General features: G+C 42.0%; 1 protein-coding gene across 3 annotated transcripts in view; it reads right to left on the bottom strand.

Annotated features, from left to right (window-relative positions):
- The window catches only part of LOC126253477 (WD repeat-containing protein 19), a 328,532-nt gene that overhangs the window by 81,750 nt on the left and 228,324 nt on the right, over nt 1-18,458 (bottom strand). For all 3 annotated transcript variants that reach the window (XM_049954835.1, XM_049954834.1, XM_049954836.1), the window contains one exon: nt 4,812-4,958. In XM_049954835.1, the coding sequence (XP_049810792.1) occupies nt 4,812-4,958 (147 nt within the window). The remainder of the gene's footprint in view (nt 1-4,811; nt 4,959-18,458) is intronic.

The raw sequence follows: 18,458 nt of genomic DNA on the forward strand, positions 1-18,458 counted from the left end.
TAGGACATGGCCCTCGTGATCACCAGACCTCACGCCACCAGACTTTTTCCTGTGGGGATTCTTCAAGGTTCTTGTTCACCCACCCAGATGCGAACAACCTCGAAACGAAGAGGAATTAATGGATCACATTCAACATGTCGCCAACCACATCAGGGCAATGCCAGGAATCTTTGAAAGAGTTCAGAAAAACACCATTCAACATTAACAAGTTTGTGTTGCATCAGGGGGTCGCCGGCTCGAGCACCTGCTTTAAGTAAAACAATGTCCTGGCTACAAAAAAGGCCCTTTTCAGGGCTGACACAATTTGTAAAAGACTTTTTGTACAGGAACTAACAGCTGTTGACAGGTTTGTTTCGGTAAGTCTGATCATGAAACTACAATGGATGTGTCGTGGCCCCGGTAGATTTGCCCCCAGAGTAGAAGGCTGGTGCAATACCACTGAGCGTGCGGACCACCTTGGATACATCGTGATCTCCAGCAGATAAAGCATTCGCGGTCATGTGTTGTCCAGAGAATTCAGCAACAGAGCAATCCTGTGGCCAATTGGAGCACATAGTGCAAAGATTCCATAGTTTAAAAATTGTGCGTTGTCGACCAACACAACATTAGTAACTTTGGTTCCGCATCAGTGGTGCTCCGCATACAATGTTTCGTGCACGCTAACCATGACAGCTTGTCACACTGTCGTGCTGCAAGACCTACACCAGCTCATCTACTCCCTATCCGCCCCTCCCCCTGGTGGGTATACTAAATACCTACCCAATGTGCCACAACCTCCTCTGCAAAATGAGAGAAGCTGTAAGGTTCCCTGGCTCTGGATCTGTCCCTGAAGTAGGCAGTGTCGATGCAGCTGACATTTCCAGAGCGGTAGAAGAATGTGAAGGTTGGTGTAATGGCTATTCTGCTTGCATCAGGTGGGGCAAGGTCTCATAAGTGGGTAAGTGGGAAAAGGGGGGGGGGGGGGATGGGGTGCCTGTTCCAAGACCAGGACTCCGTAACTGGAGCTGTTGGAGTGATCGTCGCTGTCACCCTATTCTGTAAATGGAAACTGGATGGCAGAGGGTTTGGTGGAACCAGCAGTTGGTCAGTGGTTGCACTTGCAGCTGCAATTGGGAGCCTCCTATTGGCAAAGTGCCACAACTGACCATATCGCCAACGGAGACAGCGACATCATGGAGACAACAGGTAACGGACGTAACTGATTGGAATGATGGGCCATCTGCCCTTGATTGACATCCATCATAAACAAGTACTGTCTTTGTAGCCCACTAACACAGCTGGCAGCCATTAAGGCTACCATCTAAAATACCAGGCCCAAGTGGCAGCTCCATGAGGAAAGTATAGCAGGTTGTAATGGTCCAGGGCATGGATCAGGGTGTAAGAAACTCTTAAGGACCTCACAGTTGGCACCCATACAAACCTTCTGACACACTATAGCCATTAATTGGCATTGCTGGGTACGTGGCAAGAAACCTAGACACAAGACAAGGGCAAAGTATGGACAACTTCATTTGGGTCTTGAACATTCACGTCAAGTGCTCCATCTTGGAGCTAGAAGCCAGATTAAACAGTGTGATAATCAGATGCTCGATATCATCGCAAATGCAAAAATCTACAAACTCATGTGAGATAAATCACTAACCATTATCAAATACATGGGCCTGAAGGGGAGTCATCAATGGCAAAAATGACAGACAACATACAAATAGTAGCTGTCAAGATTGTGAAGACAATATGGCAACATATGGGAAATTCAACAACACATCAACTACCAACAACCACATGCTTGCTGAAAAGGAGCCTGCAAAGTCAATGTGCATCTGTCCCAAGAGTGCTCCAGGACTGTCCAGTCAGAAAACTCAATTGACGGAGCAGCCAGGTTTTGAGCATAGGCCACACAGGATCTTCACTACTGCGAATGATTGGTGGCAAGTAGAGATGATACATGGTCAAACTATTTATTTGTGTGGGCTGCTTGTGTTGCTAATGAAACTGCAAGCATGCTACCACCACAAAGGTTTGATGTCCAAAAAACTGTGTCAGCAACTGACGGAGTTCTTCAAAGTTAAGTTTTTTGGGCTGATTGGAGGGCTTCAAGTTTTGCACACCTTCATACAACCATGCACAGCTGGACAACAACAAGGTGGCCTTATCATTGACATTGACGTTACACCTTACCTGGCAGTTCAGCTTGAGCCAGTGCAGTAATTCTTCCACCCTTCTAAGGACTCCTCAAAACGAGTGAATGACAGGAGAGGGGGCTGTCGTAGTAACCAGAAGAATTTTAGCCAATAATTCAAGTTTGGGAAAACATCCTTTTATAAGTGAATATTATATCTGTCTCAACAGCTTTCACCATCTAAGGCACCAGGAGACACTAGGAGGAGGGCACAGCTTGTTCCAAAGAACTGGATTTATTGGGTAAAATTCTTCGGGCTGCTACGGTGGGCCACTGTCACTGGATGGGACACGATACCTGGTAGTGAACAAGAAAGGGAAACACGCTAAGAAAGAAAGACTAAAGTTTAACATACTGTCAATAACTGAGATAATTAGAGAGGGGGAATGATCACCAAAATATTATTGCCATGCTTGTCACACTATAGAAATTGCTTCTGGTAGCTTTCTGTACTCTGTGATAAACAAATACTGTAACATTTACAGATCAAAAGTCTGAGAAGCAATTAAGAACCCTAACAATGAAAGTACACTACTGGCCATTAAAATTGCCACACCACGAAGATGACGTGCTACATACGCGAAATTTAACTGACAGGAACAAGATGCTGTGATATGCAAATGATTAACTTTTCAGGGCATTCACACAAGGCTGGCGCCCGCGGCGACACCTACAGCGTGCTGACATGAGGAAAGTTTCCAACTAATATATCATACACAAACAGCAGTTGACCGGCGTTGCTTGGTGAAACGTTGTTGTGATGCCTCGTGTAAGGAGGAGAAATGCGTACCATCACATTTCTGACTTTGATAAAGGTCGGATTGTAGCCTATCGGGATTGCGGTTTATCGTATCGAGACATTGCTGCTCACGTTGGTCAAGATCCAATGACTGTTAGCACAATATGGAATCGGTGGGTTCAGGAGGGTAATACGGAACGCCGTGCTGGATCTGAACAGCCTCGTACCACTAGCAGTCGAGATGATAGGCATCTTATCCGCATGGCTGTAACGGATTGTGCAGCCACGTCTCGATCCCTGAGTCAACAGATGGGGACGTTTGCAAGACAACAACCATCTGCACGAACAGTTCTACGCTGTTTGCAGTAGCATGGACTATCAGCTCGGAGATCATGGCTGCGGTTACCCTTGACGCTGCATTACAGACAGGACCGTCTGCGATGGTGTACTCAATGACGAACCTGGGTGTACGAATGGCAAAACGTCATTTTTTCGGATGAATCCAGGTTCTGTTTACAGCATCATGATGGTCGCATCAGTGTTTGGCGACATTGCAGTGAACAAACATGGAAGCGTGCATTCGTCATCGCCATACTGGCGTATCGCCCGCCGTGATGGTACGGGGTGCCATTGGTTACACGTCTCGGTCACCTCTTGTTTGCATTGACGGAACTTTGAACAGTTACATTTCAGATGTGTTACGACCCGTGGTTCTACCCTTCATTTGATCCCTGTGAAACCCTACATTTCAGTAAGCTAATGCACGACCATATGTTGCAGGTCCTGTATGGGCCTTTCTGGATACAGAAAATGTTCGACTGCTGCCCTGGCCAGCACATTCTCCAGATCTCTCACCAACTGAAAACGTCTGGTCAATGGTGGCCAAGCAACTGGCTCATCACAATAAGCCAATCACTGCTCTTGATGAACTTGTGGTATCGTGTTGAAGCTGCATGGGCAGCTGTACCTATACACGCCATCCAAGCTCTGTTTGACTCAATGCCCAGGCATATCAAGGCCGTTATTACGGCCAGAGGTGGTTGTTCTGGGTACTGATTTCTCAGGATCTATGCACCCAAACTGCGTGGAAATGTAATCACATGTCAGTTCTGGTATAATGTATTTGTCCAATGAATACCCGTTTATCATCTGCATTTCTTCTTGGTATAGCAATTTTAATGGCCAGTAGTGTAATTGGAATAAAGATGATGACTACAGGCTGCTAGAGTTATGGGTTGCAAAATCGAGTAACTATTTAGCCACGGTAAACAAGTAACACAAACAACTATCAGGAAGCCATCTTTGTGGCACAACAATAACAATCTGGTAAATGACAATGGCAATGAAAGCCTGAAGACAATATTTTCTCTCTTGCTCCATATTTTTTTGTACCTGCAAGAGGTGTGGAAAACAACAGTAATTTGAGAAATGATCTGTGGAGGATTTTACCATAGTTCCATATAAAAAAGTAATTCACAGAAGCCACAGAAAGAGACTAAAACCACTACATTTGGCAGTCTAGTCACTACAAGAACTATGACTGTGACCAAGTGATTTTCTGCTATTATTATAAGCTCAAATGGAGTTACATTTCTTCTTCTCTAACATGCAACAGTTTACAAACACACATTTTGAATTACAAATTAAATCACGTTTTCTTCACATGGTTATTTTTTTTTATTCTATAACTAAAAGTCAGAAAATTGTAGTCCGAATATTTCCTCAGTTTCTGGAGAAATAAGTATAAATATCAGACTCACATCATTTTTCTGTTTTTACTTCAACTGAGACTTTACTCAAAAATCATAAAATAAATTGCTTTCTTACAATTAGCAACTAATACGTGTATAGTAGCTTGTATACTGAACAATCAATGACAAACTACTTACATACCTTAGCATACTGAATATGTATTTTTGGAGATGAGATGTGTGAGAGCAGCTCACCAACTTTAAACCAATTTTTCAGTCGAATGTATGTTAATGCTGCTTTCTCAAAAAACTGCCCTTTCTCATAGAGCAGAGCTGCATCTGCCAGGTGCTGGTAATTAAAGAGAAATATGATGTGATTAGATACTTTCCATATGGAATAATATGACTGACACACAAAAGTAGCACATGGAGATAAAATAAGTAATAAAAGGCACAAGGCATACTGTCTATTGAGATTTTCTTGAGTGCAGAGCTACCTAGTTCTGAAATAGTAAGACCTCTGGCATTAATATTTTGTTCCAACCACATACAACCTCAGTGATATAATATTGGTGTGTGAAGCACCTTATTAGCCATTACTTGATGAATGTCATTGAAGTAACAACACTGCTTGAAGACATAACTAGATAATACTTCCACTCTCTAATTTATATTCTTCTCTAGGAACTCAGCTGGTGAGAGCTATGCAAAGGCTTGTATGGTCACACCACGGTGGTTACAATGAATTAATCAGTCGAGGTCAGAAATGAAAAATGAGAAGTGGAAAAGGTTATTAAGAGTGGTGCACTACAAGGTAGTGTGGGCACAGGGAAGTGATCTTTGTGAAACAACAGGTAACAAACAGCTCACTGGTCAGTGTACCACATGATTCTGAACTATTAAGGTAGACAGTGCCTCTTACTTACTTGTATCACTGGAGCAATATTTTTTTCTGTAAAGTTCATGCAATCTTAGTTAAGTTTGCTGCAGCCTGTAGTTGATTTCGGGGTTGTTGCAACAGTGAAAACATTCAGCTACCCTTTTTTGTAACATGAAATAAATATGATATTTAAGAACCTATGCAACATTTATTCTTTCACCATATATGCTTTCAGTCAAATCTTCTTGGGGTGACTTTTGCAAATACCTTCATCCCCATCCAGCCCCATACTGCTGCTTTCTTATGTAAAGTATCGTGAATAATTTTCTCTCTATCTCTTATTATATGCATTTATTTAAATGAGCATTAAAAATTTCTTTTCATTAATATTTTCATATACTCTTCAACGTATTGAATTTACAATTCAAACAGTTTATGGCAACTAAACATTACATCACATGCTATTAGTTATTCTCTCAAAATCATGATATACTGGCTTACAACCATCAGCTACCAACTTTATAATATTAATAGTTTATGGCAACATAATATCACCAAACAACATGCCATCAGTCACACTGGATCGCAACCATCAATTATAAGCTACGTAATGTAGCAGCTGGTACATGGATATGACTGCTCCACATACAACAGATTGCATGAAATCGCAAATGTATGGCTCAGGTACTCGAAACTGTGGCCTTTGCTCATCAGCATTAACACATGAACTGTTTCATAGGAAATGCCTTTTATGCAGTCTAAATCACTGTGACAAAAAATGTTGCTCTCATATCTTGTGTGACACCAGTTTTAACATTTAGGTAGACAGACCGTGAATTACAGAGACTCTCAGGTGATATTAGTAAATGTAATGTAATGCGAACAAAAAGATTACTTTTAAGTTGTAATACTGTTGATAAATTATGTGCAATGAAAATGTCATTCAAATATATTAGAGTACGCTAGATGGAGAAGTCACATGAATAAACTTAGTCTGAGGCTGTTGTTCACTGAAAGGATTTCAGGTACGATTTTGTTGCATAATGATTGACGTACGGTATAAGAAATCTGAGCAGTATTCACACCCAAAGGGTACAGTGACAGTATGGATGACGAGTCAGAATGCCTCATAAATAAAAAAAATAAGTAAATTATATACAGAATTTGTGACGGGTGTATGTAACTGCTTCAAAAAGTTACAAAAATACCGGCCAAACCCCTATTGCAGACATTTCAGCAGTGGGACTACTTACAATACTGAAGACCTCTCTTCACCAAGTATTTTAAGAGTGTACTGCTCTCTGTTACACATGTATCACATAGATACAACACCAAGAAGTCAACAAGACAAGGTCACAGAAAGTTGTTCATTCTGCAACTCATCCACAAATGGAAATAATGGCTGATGGAGTATGCATGCATGTGAAGACCAAACAACAAAAAAGGTGTTAAATTCAATGAATTCAGTGAAAAAGACACTGCCTTTCTGTCAATGAATATCACCTACATGTCTGGAGGGATTTGGCACCACTTTGGCACTTCAGAGAGTGTCTTGTCTGATGACCAGTTTCGAAGGATGACATGATTCTGATAAAGTAATACAAATATAGCTGTATTGGCATAGTTTATTAGTACTGTACATACACTGAGACTATCACCTTCTGTCTTCCAGAATGAATGCCCCCTGTAACAGCTGCCATCATGAGTCGACCTCTGTCGCACAGATGATAACTCTTTCCCAATGCTTCATAAAAAAGTGGACCAGAAAGCAGTATAAAACTATTTGCACTGTACTCAAATAAATAAAATGTTTGTACACAATAGGAACATGTGTGGAAGCAAACTGCATTTTATCGTGGATGTAGACGTATTCTGCAGACTTGAAATGTTTCATTGCAAAATTCAACATGTCTCCTCTAACACAAATCAAATCATTTGAAAATTGTGTGTTATGAGATGTTTAAATCATGTTTCTATATTTTACGTGGGTGGTTTGAAAAGTTCTCAGAACAGAATAGAAAAAAAGTACTTACAACACAGAAACTTTTTGTCCACCAAGCAAAATTTTCAGTTTTGGGAAGAGGTGGAAGTCTGACAGAGCCGTATCAGGTGAACAAGGCAGGTGTGGCAACAATTCATACCCTAGTTCGTGTAATTTTGCCATGGCGATGGCAAATGTGTGCAGGTGTGCATTGCCTTGATGGAAGATGACTTACTTCCTTGCTAAACCTGGCCTTTTTTCACGTATCTTTTGTTGCAATCTGTCCAGGAGGTTAGCATAGTATTCTCCAGAACTTGTTTGCCCAGTGGGGAGATAATCTACAAACAGAATCCCCTCCACATCCCAGAACACTGATGCCAAGACTTTTCCCACTGAAGGAATTGTCTTTGCTTTTTTTGGTGGCGGAGAATCAGCATGTTTCCACTGCTTTGACTGTTGTTTTATATCTGGGATACAGTAGTGCACCCACGTTTCATCAGTGGTCACAAAACGATCCAAAACATTTTGCTCATTTCTCCTAAAATGGGCCAAACATTGTTTTGAACTCTCCATTCTCACGTGTATTTGATACAGTGTCAAGAGTCGCGGCGCCCATCTTTTAGATAATTATTTCATTTCTAATTCTTCAGTTAAAATGTGATATACCCTTTCAGATGACATCTGGCAAGCATGAGCAATTTCAAAGACTTTCAATCAGCGATCCTCCATGACCATTTTGTCCATTTCGCAATGATTTCTGGAGTAGTGACACATCTTGGCCGACCACTGCGCAGATCATCATCTAAACTCTCCCGAACAAATTTAAATTCATTTGTCCACTTGGCAACAGTTGAATATGAAGGAGCAGAGTCCCCCAGTGTATTCTGGAAATCAGCATGAATGTCCTTTGCTTTCATACCTTTCTGTACGAAGTACTTAATCACTGCTCGACTCTCGATTTTTTCCATCTTCGCGAATCACTATGTGGGAACAACAACAGAGCCATGTCACTGCCACAGCTCTTTTCCAAGAGCACTGATGTGGCACTTTTTTACAGGCAACAGACCAATGAATATCACGTCAACAACTGTTGTGCTAGCACTGACCTCTAATGGTGATTCCAACAACTTTTCAAACCACCCTCATATGTAGGTGAGGCAAAATGCAAGTTCCCCTGAGTTTCAGCAAGAGGATAAAATTGAAGTACTGATAATTGGAGAAGTGTATCAAAGACAGTGGCATGTGAGGTATTTTGAAAACAACAGTAACACAGGTGGTGATGGCACATGTAACTTGAGGCAACCGTGTATCACACAAGTATATTATGTGAAGGTATGGGTCATAGTTTGTCAATTCTATCAGTCTTATACTTACATAACGAGAACAAATTGCGGCCAAGAACTCTTCAGATACATTAGGAAACTGTGTGCAGACTATAGTTCAGATGTTTCTTCCTAGGACTGATGCAGTCTTTATGACAGAAATGACCCTAATCAAACTGTTGATTCTATTTCGGTGTGAATTCATAACCGCACGGATAACTTTCAAAATGTCCCCTGTCCATCCAACAGCTTGACCTATAAATTACTGAAGGTTTTGTGTCAGTTTCAGAGAAGAAAATATTGTGCCATTTTCGTCCATTAATCCATGATAATGGTACGTAATTAGAAAAATGTGTGTGTTAAATGCATCCATTTTGTTGCTAATAACAGCTCTACTGTGGGGAAAAGCTGATCCAACACTGTATTAATTTTGCCTGTTATGGTGTTCCTACATTTTAATAACTGTTTATAATTTTTCCCATTTTGTTGCTAATAACAGCTCTACTGTGGGGAAAAGCTGATCCAACCTGTATTAATTTTGCCTGTTACGGTGTTCCTACATTTTAATAACTGTTTATAATTTTTCAAGTGTCCAGACAGCACTTTTAGAGAGCTCGCACTCATTCCCCCTCCGGCCCACACACACAAATGTGTGCAATCATAGACACATACATAGCTGCTGTTGTCTTCCAGCACAGCAGCTCAATAGTACTGCATAACAATCTTAGCTGGAATGGTCGATGGAGACACGGAAGGGGCATAGGGTGAAAAGAAAATGGAGAAATGGAGCAGCAAAAGGAGGTTGGAAAAACTGTGAGGATGTGGAACAGGTAGCAACAAGTGGAGGTGATTGGCACCAATGCAAGGAGGACATGGTGAAATGCTAAAAATAAAGGGGGTCCATAGTACGAGAAAGATGTCACTAAAGGAAGATTCAGGTGAATTACAGTAGTAAGTGGAGGGAAAAGGGATGAGGTTGACGACGGGACAGAAAGATGGAATGAGGTGACAACAAGCGATGAGGTGGAGGGCCAGGTTCAGTAGAGATTGAGGCAGGGAAAGGGAAGGGGGGCTATAATAATGAAAACATGTTGCACATTAAGTTCACACCTTCACTAATCAAAAAAATGATGTGATGGTAGTGGAGTCACAACAGACCATTCAGGTGATATGAGTTGTGAAGCAGCCATAAAAGTGAAACACATTATATTGTGCAGCATGCTCTGCAATTAGATGGGGTAGACGGCCTTTCGTGACAGTTTGGAAATATTGGTCATTCACCGTGTGGTTATACTGTTCAGGGCCACATCCAATTAAAAAACCCTGCAGCGGTTGCAGAAAAGAAGTTGCGTAATGTGACTGCTGCCTCTGACAGGTTGAGAAATGGCAGTGACAGGCCTGGAACAGAAAATGGTGGGTACATGTGCTGTGAAAATCTTGCATTTGGTTCTTCCATAGGGATATGAAACATGGGGCAGGCTGGGGCACATAACACTGCTTATGCAGAATGGGCAGTTTGTTACCACTGTGAAAGGGGTAGGAAGGACAGTCAAAAAAATATTCATTATTTCAGATCATGTTGAGAGGTAGTCAAAGAATTGTGGACATAACATTCAACTGTTTCAGTTCTGGGTGTTACAGGGTAAGAAATGTGGATGGCCACCAATAAGGAGTGTTGGGTGTAAGTAGAGATCAGGCAAAGAATATCTTTTTCTGGACAAGGCAGGAAGAGTAGTTTTAGTCTGCAAAGGCACTGAAACACTTTTCACACAGTTGAAGAAGTACTGCTTGTTGCTACAAATGTGGTGTCTACAAATAACTACACTGTATGGGAGGGAGTTTTTCATAAGGATGTGATGCAGTTATCAAAATTTGGGTACTACTTGATTAGAACACTTATTCATACCGATAATCAGTGACAAAGGTTGATTATTCATTGAGCTGATGAAATACGTGGGGAGAATATATTGATGTTCTGGAGGAATTAGGCTACCCAAATCTTTTGTGAGTTTTAAATATGGATACCTCAAGACAGCTAATGAACAGGGAGACATGACATTGCCAATGGTTTTTTTTTTTAATATTTCATATGATTAGTAGTAACAAGTACCTCAAGATGGTCAATGAATGGGAAGACGTGACACTGCCACTGCATTTTTTTGTGGGTAATACTTTCAAATGAATAGTAGTTAAAGGTGCAGATATAACATTAATAGTTACCAGGAAGGGGACTATGGGTTTTGATGTTCATGCAGGGGAAGACGTTAGAGGCAATGCCCAGGAGAGCACCAGGTTGTTTTTCCATGTTCACTTCATATAAATAGACAGTTATTTGATAGCCACACTACGCATAAAAACTCTGTGAATTGTTACTGTCAGCACAAATGTAACTATATACGCTGACAATGGTCTGACAACGAAGTCCAGGAGTTGAATCCTGGAAGAGGGAACAAGACTCGACATGTGAGGCAATCTAGGTCAGTGCAGAGAATCTGAACACCATGTACAGATGAGCATGGAGAAAATACAAATATGACCAGTGCAAAAGACTGAAACTAGTGTGCTGAAACAGTGCCCAGTGTGAAGCAAAGGCCAGCCAGAGATAATTGATATCGACATAAGAAATGCTGGGCCAGGTTTATTGGCACTGACAGACAAACACCTGAGGAAGTGGCTTTGCCCACCCCACCACACTTCATGTGCATCCCACCATGGCAACATTCTGTACTATTCCACTGCAATGTCTATACCAGCTTGTCTGCAACTACCTCATTGTCTGCTCACAGGGGTACGAAATCCCTCTCCCCCTGAAAATGCCACATAGGAGCAAAATGGGCCTGGCTTCTGTCGCAAATGTCAACACAAAGTCAGTGAGGGTGCGAGATTCCCCTGCAATGGATTGACCACCAAAGGAGACACCACAGATGCAGCTAGCTCCACCAGAAGGATGGAAGACTGCAGAGGCTGGGGTGATGACTGACCCACCTGCATCAGTGGGGATGAGGACTCGCCACAGGCGAGTGAGGGGAGAACACCAGGTCAAATTCCATGGGCTCCACATTGGCTGTCATAGGAAATATACCTGTCAGCGTCCCAATCTGTAGTCATAGGAAGGATGACAGAAGCTGCACAGAGCGTGGCCACATGGATGCTTGCTGCCACAATTGGCAGCCTCCCACCAGACCAACACCGCGACCGACCCTATCATCTAGGCTGGCTTAAGAGAGAATGGTGGCAGCAGTCGGGGTCCCACAGGTCCAACTGGTTGGAATGATAGGTCAGCTGTCCCGATCAATGTCCAGCACAAACAAATGAGTCCCACCATGACACCCAGCAGCACCACAACACCTAGCAGCTACCCTTGCTCAGCTGAAACACTGGGCTCAAATGTCAGCCCTGTGAGGAAACAATGGTCAGGGGCACATGATCAAGAGGGCAACCAATCCAAATGGCCCTGCAACTGGCGCTCAAGAAAACGCTCTGCCAGACTGCACCCATTAACCAGTGTCGTCCAGTAAACAGCAAGAAAATTAGACAGTGCACTATAACAGGATGAGGCAGACACTGACTTTTTCATTTGGGTCTTTAACTTTGCAAGAATTGCTCCATTTTCTGAGTTAGAAGCCGTGTGAAAAGGAGTGGTAGTCAGATTCTGGATACCACTATGGATGTAAAAATTTGCAAACTCCTGCAACACAAATTGCTGACTGCTATTGGAGACAAGGGTCCAAGGAGAGCCTGCAATAACAGGAATGACCAACAGCATACAAATAGCAGATGTCAACATTATGGAGGATAGTTATGTGCTACCCATAAAGGACCCACAAAGTCGACATGCATTCTGTCCCAAGGGTGCTCAGGAACAGGCCAAGGCAAAAACTGACATGCCAGCATAGCCTGATTCTATGCACAACTTGTCAAGCCTGCATAAGGTGTTCAGTACCGCTATCAATGACCAGGCAGAACAATTGATACTGCATCAAAGTCTCCATGTGAGACATGCCTCAGTGTGACGCATGCATCAGCTGGAGTGAATGAGGAGACAACGCCCGAGGAACAACCGCTCAACAGCTTTGTTCCTCTGTGACAAGCATGACGATCATCCTCGACAAAGCTGAGCCCATCCTGCAGCAGAAAAGACATAAGCCACATCGCAGCAAGGAGTGTGCTAGGGCCATCCTGTCTCAACTGCTGAGAAGGATTTTCAGAATAAGGTATTGCCACCCATAGTGTACGTGACCTCCCACATTGTCAAAGGAAAATCCAGCAATGTTCAGTGCAGGGCCCTGCCCAAAGCAAAAACTAGAGCCTCTTGTTGATCGAACTCCGGATCAGGACAAGACAGCAACTGTGATAGCCAATCTGCATTTGCATTGTGGGTAGTGGACCAGTACTGAATGTCGTAACTATAAATATTGAGAAAGAGGGCCCATCTCTGCAACCAGTGAACAGCCCATTTCAATAGTTTAGAGCAAGGGCTGAACAAGGAAACCAGGGATCTGTGGACAGTGATGGCTAATAATTCTCCATACAAGCATACGAAAAACTTTTTAATGCCAAAAATGATAGACAGCGCCTTCTTTTCCACATGCAAATAGTTCTGTTGTGATGCAGAAAGCTTCTTCACTGCACAAGCAATGGGTTGCTTGATGCCATCTGGGTTCCGATGGAACAGAACTGCACCAGTACCATACTGAGATGCATCAGCAGCCAGGATTACAATTTACTTGGCATTAAGGAAGCTAAACAGCAGGCAGAGTACAAACACTGCCTGAGGGACTGAAAAGCCAGCTGACAGTCCATGGACCACACAAACCTGATGTCCTTTTGGAGTAGCCGGTTAAGAGGATGGCAAATGTGTGGAGCCTGTGGAATGAACTTAGGATAATAAGAAAACTTGTCCAAAAAGGACTGGAACTCCTTCAAGGTCTCAGGCACTAGAAGGCTGACAATGGCTTTGATGTGCTCATTTTTAATGGCTTTGATGTGCTCATTTTTGCTAAGCACAAACCCCCCCCCCCCCCAAAAAAAAAATGCACCTTTAGGGGGGGAAACTGCATGATTTCCAGTTTGCAACTAAGGTCATTCTCCAGAAGCTGTTGGAAGAAAACATGCAGATGTCATAATTGCTCCTCTCATGTAGAACATGTTGGCCAGATGTCTTCAAGGAAATTTATGCAACAGGTAATATCTTGAATCAACTGCTCCAAACATAACTGATAAACTCCTGGTACAGATAAAATTCCACCGAGCAAGCAATTAAATCTGTAAAGCCCCAAGAAATTGCAAAAAGCTGCATTTAAGGGCAACTTCAGGCAGGTAACGTGTAAGTTGATGCCTATGGACAGCTTTACCAACAACTCCTCCAGCTGTGGAAATTGATATGAACCCATGACACCTTCCATGTATATTGACTCTTTGCAATCATCACAAAGGTGCACGGTGTCCACCTGATTTCTGAATCACCGCCAAACTGACTTGAAGAAATAGGAGAAACGATGTCAAGGACTTGACAACACTGCATCTCAGCCCCGACTTTGCCATGCATGGCAACGGAAATGGGGCAAAGGTAACAAAATTTAGGTACGTTCAACAGCTTAAGGGAGATGCGCGTCAAAATTTATGCCCATCCAAGGTATTCGCAAACAATTCATTGTATGGCCACAATAAGCAATCCCAATAAGCATCAACTATTGGAAAGACAGATTTAGAAAAAGAGCCTTACCCAAAAATATATGGATGCCAACAGTGAATTTGCCACAAACAGCATAAACTTCCATTCAACAGTCTTATAATGCACTGTTTACTATATGACACAACTTGATGTAGTGGCCATTGTAACACAGGACAGCCCAAGAGCCTAAACATATCTAAGTTAATTAGACTGACTGTCACTCCCGTGTCAACCTGAAACTCAATCGGTCATCCATCCACAACCAATGTGAGGAGTATACACTGTGGTGCTGCTTGCAGGCCCTCAGAAATAGCCTTGGAGTTCAGGGAACAAACTAGGGCATCTGATAGCTTATTTGGGACACTCCAACTGACACTTGTGCAAGAGGCCCAGCAGGTCGGTGATCCACACCACATGTGACTATCCTGGACACTTGTTGTGCTAATTAATCTGTAACTGTGCCACCATCCAATGGGTTTGATGACTAAAATACTGCTCGAGCAACTGACAAAGATCCTCAAACTTAAGTTTCTCAGGGTTGGTAGAGGGCTTCAAATTCTGCACAATTTCATACAATCCCACACTGCTGGACAATAACAAGCCAGTCTTATCAACTGGATCGATGACAAGCTTCAACTGACGGTGCAGCAAGAACTAGCGCGCAGGTAATTCTCCCTCCTTTTTGTAGACTTATCGAAGCCAATGAATGGCATTGCGGGTGGGTGGGAAGAAAGCTTCTGTGCCAGGGCCTGGACTGCTATCAGCAAGGTGTGACAGAGGAGCAATTCTGCATTCTGTTTGAGTAGTTCCTACGTCTGCTCCTGCTGCAGCTTTTGCTGCTGCTCCTGGGAGCACAACTGCTTCTGCCAGTATTGCAAAAATGCTGCCTCCATAATGGCCACAGTTTAACACAATTGGGAAGGGGAGGGGAGGGGAGGGGAAAAAACTCCTATGTTGTCACTTTCATTCCTGCACAAAGTGTGACATTGCCGTAAACTGTCACTGTTGGCCAAATGTAATGCATCAACACTAGCTGAACAGCAAAGTCTGAGAGTTATATCTCAGAACAGGGAACAAAATGTGACACGTGATAAATCTACAGGGGGGCAGAGCATTCAAACATCACATAGAGACAACTGTGGAGGTATACACAAACGTGAACAGCCTGAACAACTGAATCTAGAACACACAAATGGGAGCACAGTGCAAGGCGAAGGCAAGTTGTGAAGAAGTTGAAATTGACCGAAGAGCTGGCAGGCCAGGCCTATCACTGCTGACAGGTCAACATCAGAGTCAGTGGCTCTGCCTGTGCCATGCTTCACATGCACACTCCATCACAGCATTCTACACTATTCTGCTGTGATATCCGTGCTAGCTCATCTGCATCCATCTCGATATCTGCTGCAGGGGGGGGGGGGGGGGGGGGAGGGGAGATACTAAAAGTTAGAATACAAGAATCCACAGAAGAGAATTTCCAATATTCAAAACTAAATAGTGTGCATGTCATATCATTCCACTTGTCTTCACTGGCCCTCTTACCAGAGCAAATGCAAGAGCCCATTTATTGAGAGTCTAAGATCAAAAAGTTGTAGCTGAAGAGTGGGGGTGGGGTGGGCGAGAACTCAGCTAATGAATTTAAATGTAAAGCAACGGCATCCATTCATTGAAAACTTAAATAAAGAAATAGCTTTCCTCATTGCAGAAACAAGTAATAATAGGTTCGAGTAAACCACTACATTAGATCTGGATACACGCAAATGAACTAATTCGAGTGTAAAAATTCACTCCATATTTTCCAAAGGAGTGGCTTATGATGTCACAGCTGAGTTACATATTGCACGCACGCGCACACACCCACATGTGCATGTGCGCACACGCACACACAAACACACACACGACCACAGCCTCTGACTGCCGAGGGGTGTGCGTTTGTGCATGTGTGTGGGTGGGTAGGTAGGTGGGTGGGTACATGCAAACGCATCCATGCTTTCTGAATAGACAACATTAGCATAGTGAACAAATATGTTCCAGTATATAACTGCAGAGTTTTATCTCTTAATAAAAAGTGTGACACTGAACACAATAACAGAATATGATGGCATGGTCACAAGCATATGAATACAAGCAAGTGTGACTACAATATTGTTTGTGTAGCTGTTATTAAAGTACTAACAAGGGGAGACCACAACGTTTGGAATGCAGATTTACTTCAGACTTCGTACACTCTTAGTACTGCATGAGGACAACAAAATGTGTAAGCAGTAGCGCGTACTTCTCAAGCGTTACTGAGAAAATCACAAGATAATTTTGGTCATCAAATATATATATATATATATATATATATATATATATATATATATATATATATGTGCATGGCCATTTTTACAATGAAGTGGTGGCAGCCCAGTGGTGCCGGCACGGTAGCTCAGCGTGTTCGGTCAGAGCGTTAGCTACCCTTTGTAATAAAAAAAATGAGCGAACGGATCAACGAACAAACTGAAGGGGTGTCATCAGACGTCTGCCCTGAACAAATTCAATGAACAGTATAGAACAAAATCAAATTTTAAAAAAAAGTTGTTGGTGTTCAAGCCCCGTAATCGCTGGATCGAGTTCCGTTCGTCAGTTTTTTTTATTTTCAACATAGTCATTTTCTTTACTATTTATATTACAATTGATATAATGGGAAAAATATGTGTAATCGGATGAACTTTTATTTAATTTACAATGTTATTTGGCAGTCTACTAATTTTTATTATCACAAATAATACAATATTCATAACTATCGACTAGTAAACGACCAAACGCATAAAGTGATACTGAAATGCGTGCTTGTTCGTGTCTTCAAAATTGTTCATATTTAATCGAAAGAGAACGAGATATTGCTTCTTGGAAGACGCTATTAAAATACACTCGATACTGCATAACCAATAATCAGCACAGATTTTTAAGGAAATACTGTGTTATGCATGGTTTGCTTCCAAATTATCGTCTGAAAGGGAGGTTTTTGAAAATGTTAACGAGGTTTGTTTTTCCACGGAAAACCTCAAAAGACCTTGCGTATGCAGAAATATAGCATTTATTCAATGCAGCTGGTGCCGTTTAACTTTATGTTTTCCATGTTTTTACGAAAAATGCTATCCTGCAACTTGTACTCGTAATGTCGAAAGCAACGATTAATTGTAAATCTTTCGAAAGCCGTCTGTACCGGTCGAAAATTGGAGGTAACAAGTCGTTTCGGGCTCCTTCCAGGTATAAGGAATTTCTCAAATCACGGAGCACACATTTTCAGTATCACTTTATGTGTTCGGTCGTTTAATAGTCGATAGTTATGAATATTATATTATTTGTGATAATAAAAATTAGTAAACTGCCAAATAACATTGTAAATTTAATAAAAGTTCATCCAATTACATATATTTTTACCATTATATCAACTGTAATATAAATAGTAACGAAAATTACTGTGTTGAAAATTTAAAAAACAAAAAAAAAAAAAAACAGATGAACGGGACTCGATCCAGTGATTACGGGGCTTGGACCCTAACCACTCGGCTGCCACCACTTCATGGTAAAAATGGCCACACACAGGTATATACTTGATGACCGAAATTATCTTGTGATTTTCTCAATAACACTTGAGAAGTACGCGCTACTGCTTACACATTTTGTTGTCCTCATGCAGTACTATGAGTGTACCAAATTTGAAGTAAATCCGCATTCCAAACGTCATGGCTTCCCCTTGTAAGCAAGCCAGAGAATGGTACACAGTGGGAGAGGGAGCAGTTTATAATTGCAGAGTTTTCTCTCTTAATAAAAAGTGTGATGCCAAACACAATTACAGAATATGATGGCATGGTCACAAGCATATGAATACAAGCAAGCGTGACTACTATATCGTTTGTGTAGCTGTTATTAAAGTAGTAAGCAAGCCAGAGAATGGTACACAGTGGGAGAAGGAGATGAGTGTTAACATAACAATGATTTTAAGGGAA

This window comes from Schistocerca nitens, chromosome 4, assembly GCF_023898315.1.
Source record: "Schistocerca nitens isolate TAMUIC-IGC-003100 chromosome 4, iqSchNite1.1, whole genome shotgun sequence".
In the NCBI taxonomy this organism is placed as follows: domain Eukaryota; kingdom Metazoa; phylum Arthropoda; class Insecta; order Orthoptera; family Acrididae; genus Schistocerca; species Schistocerca nitens.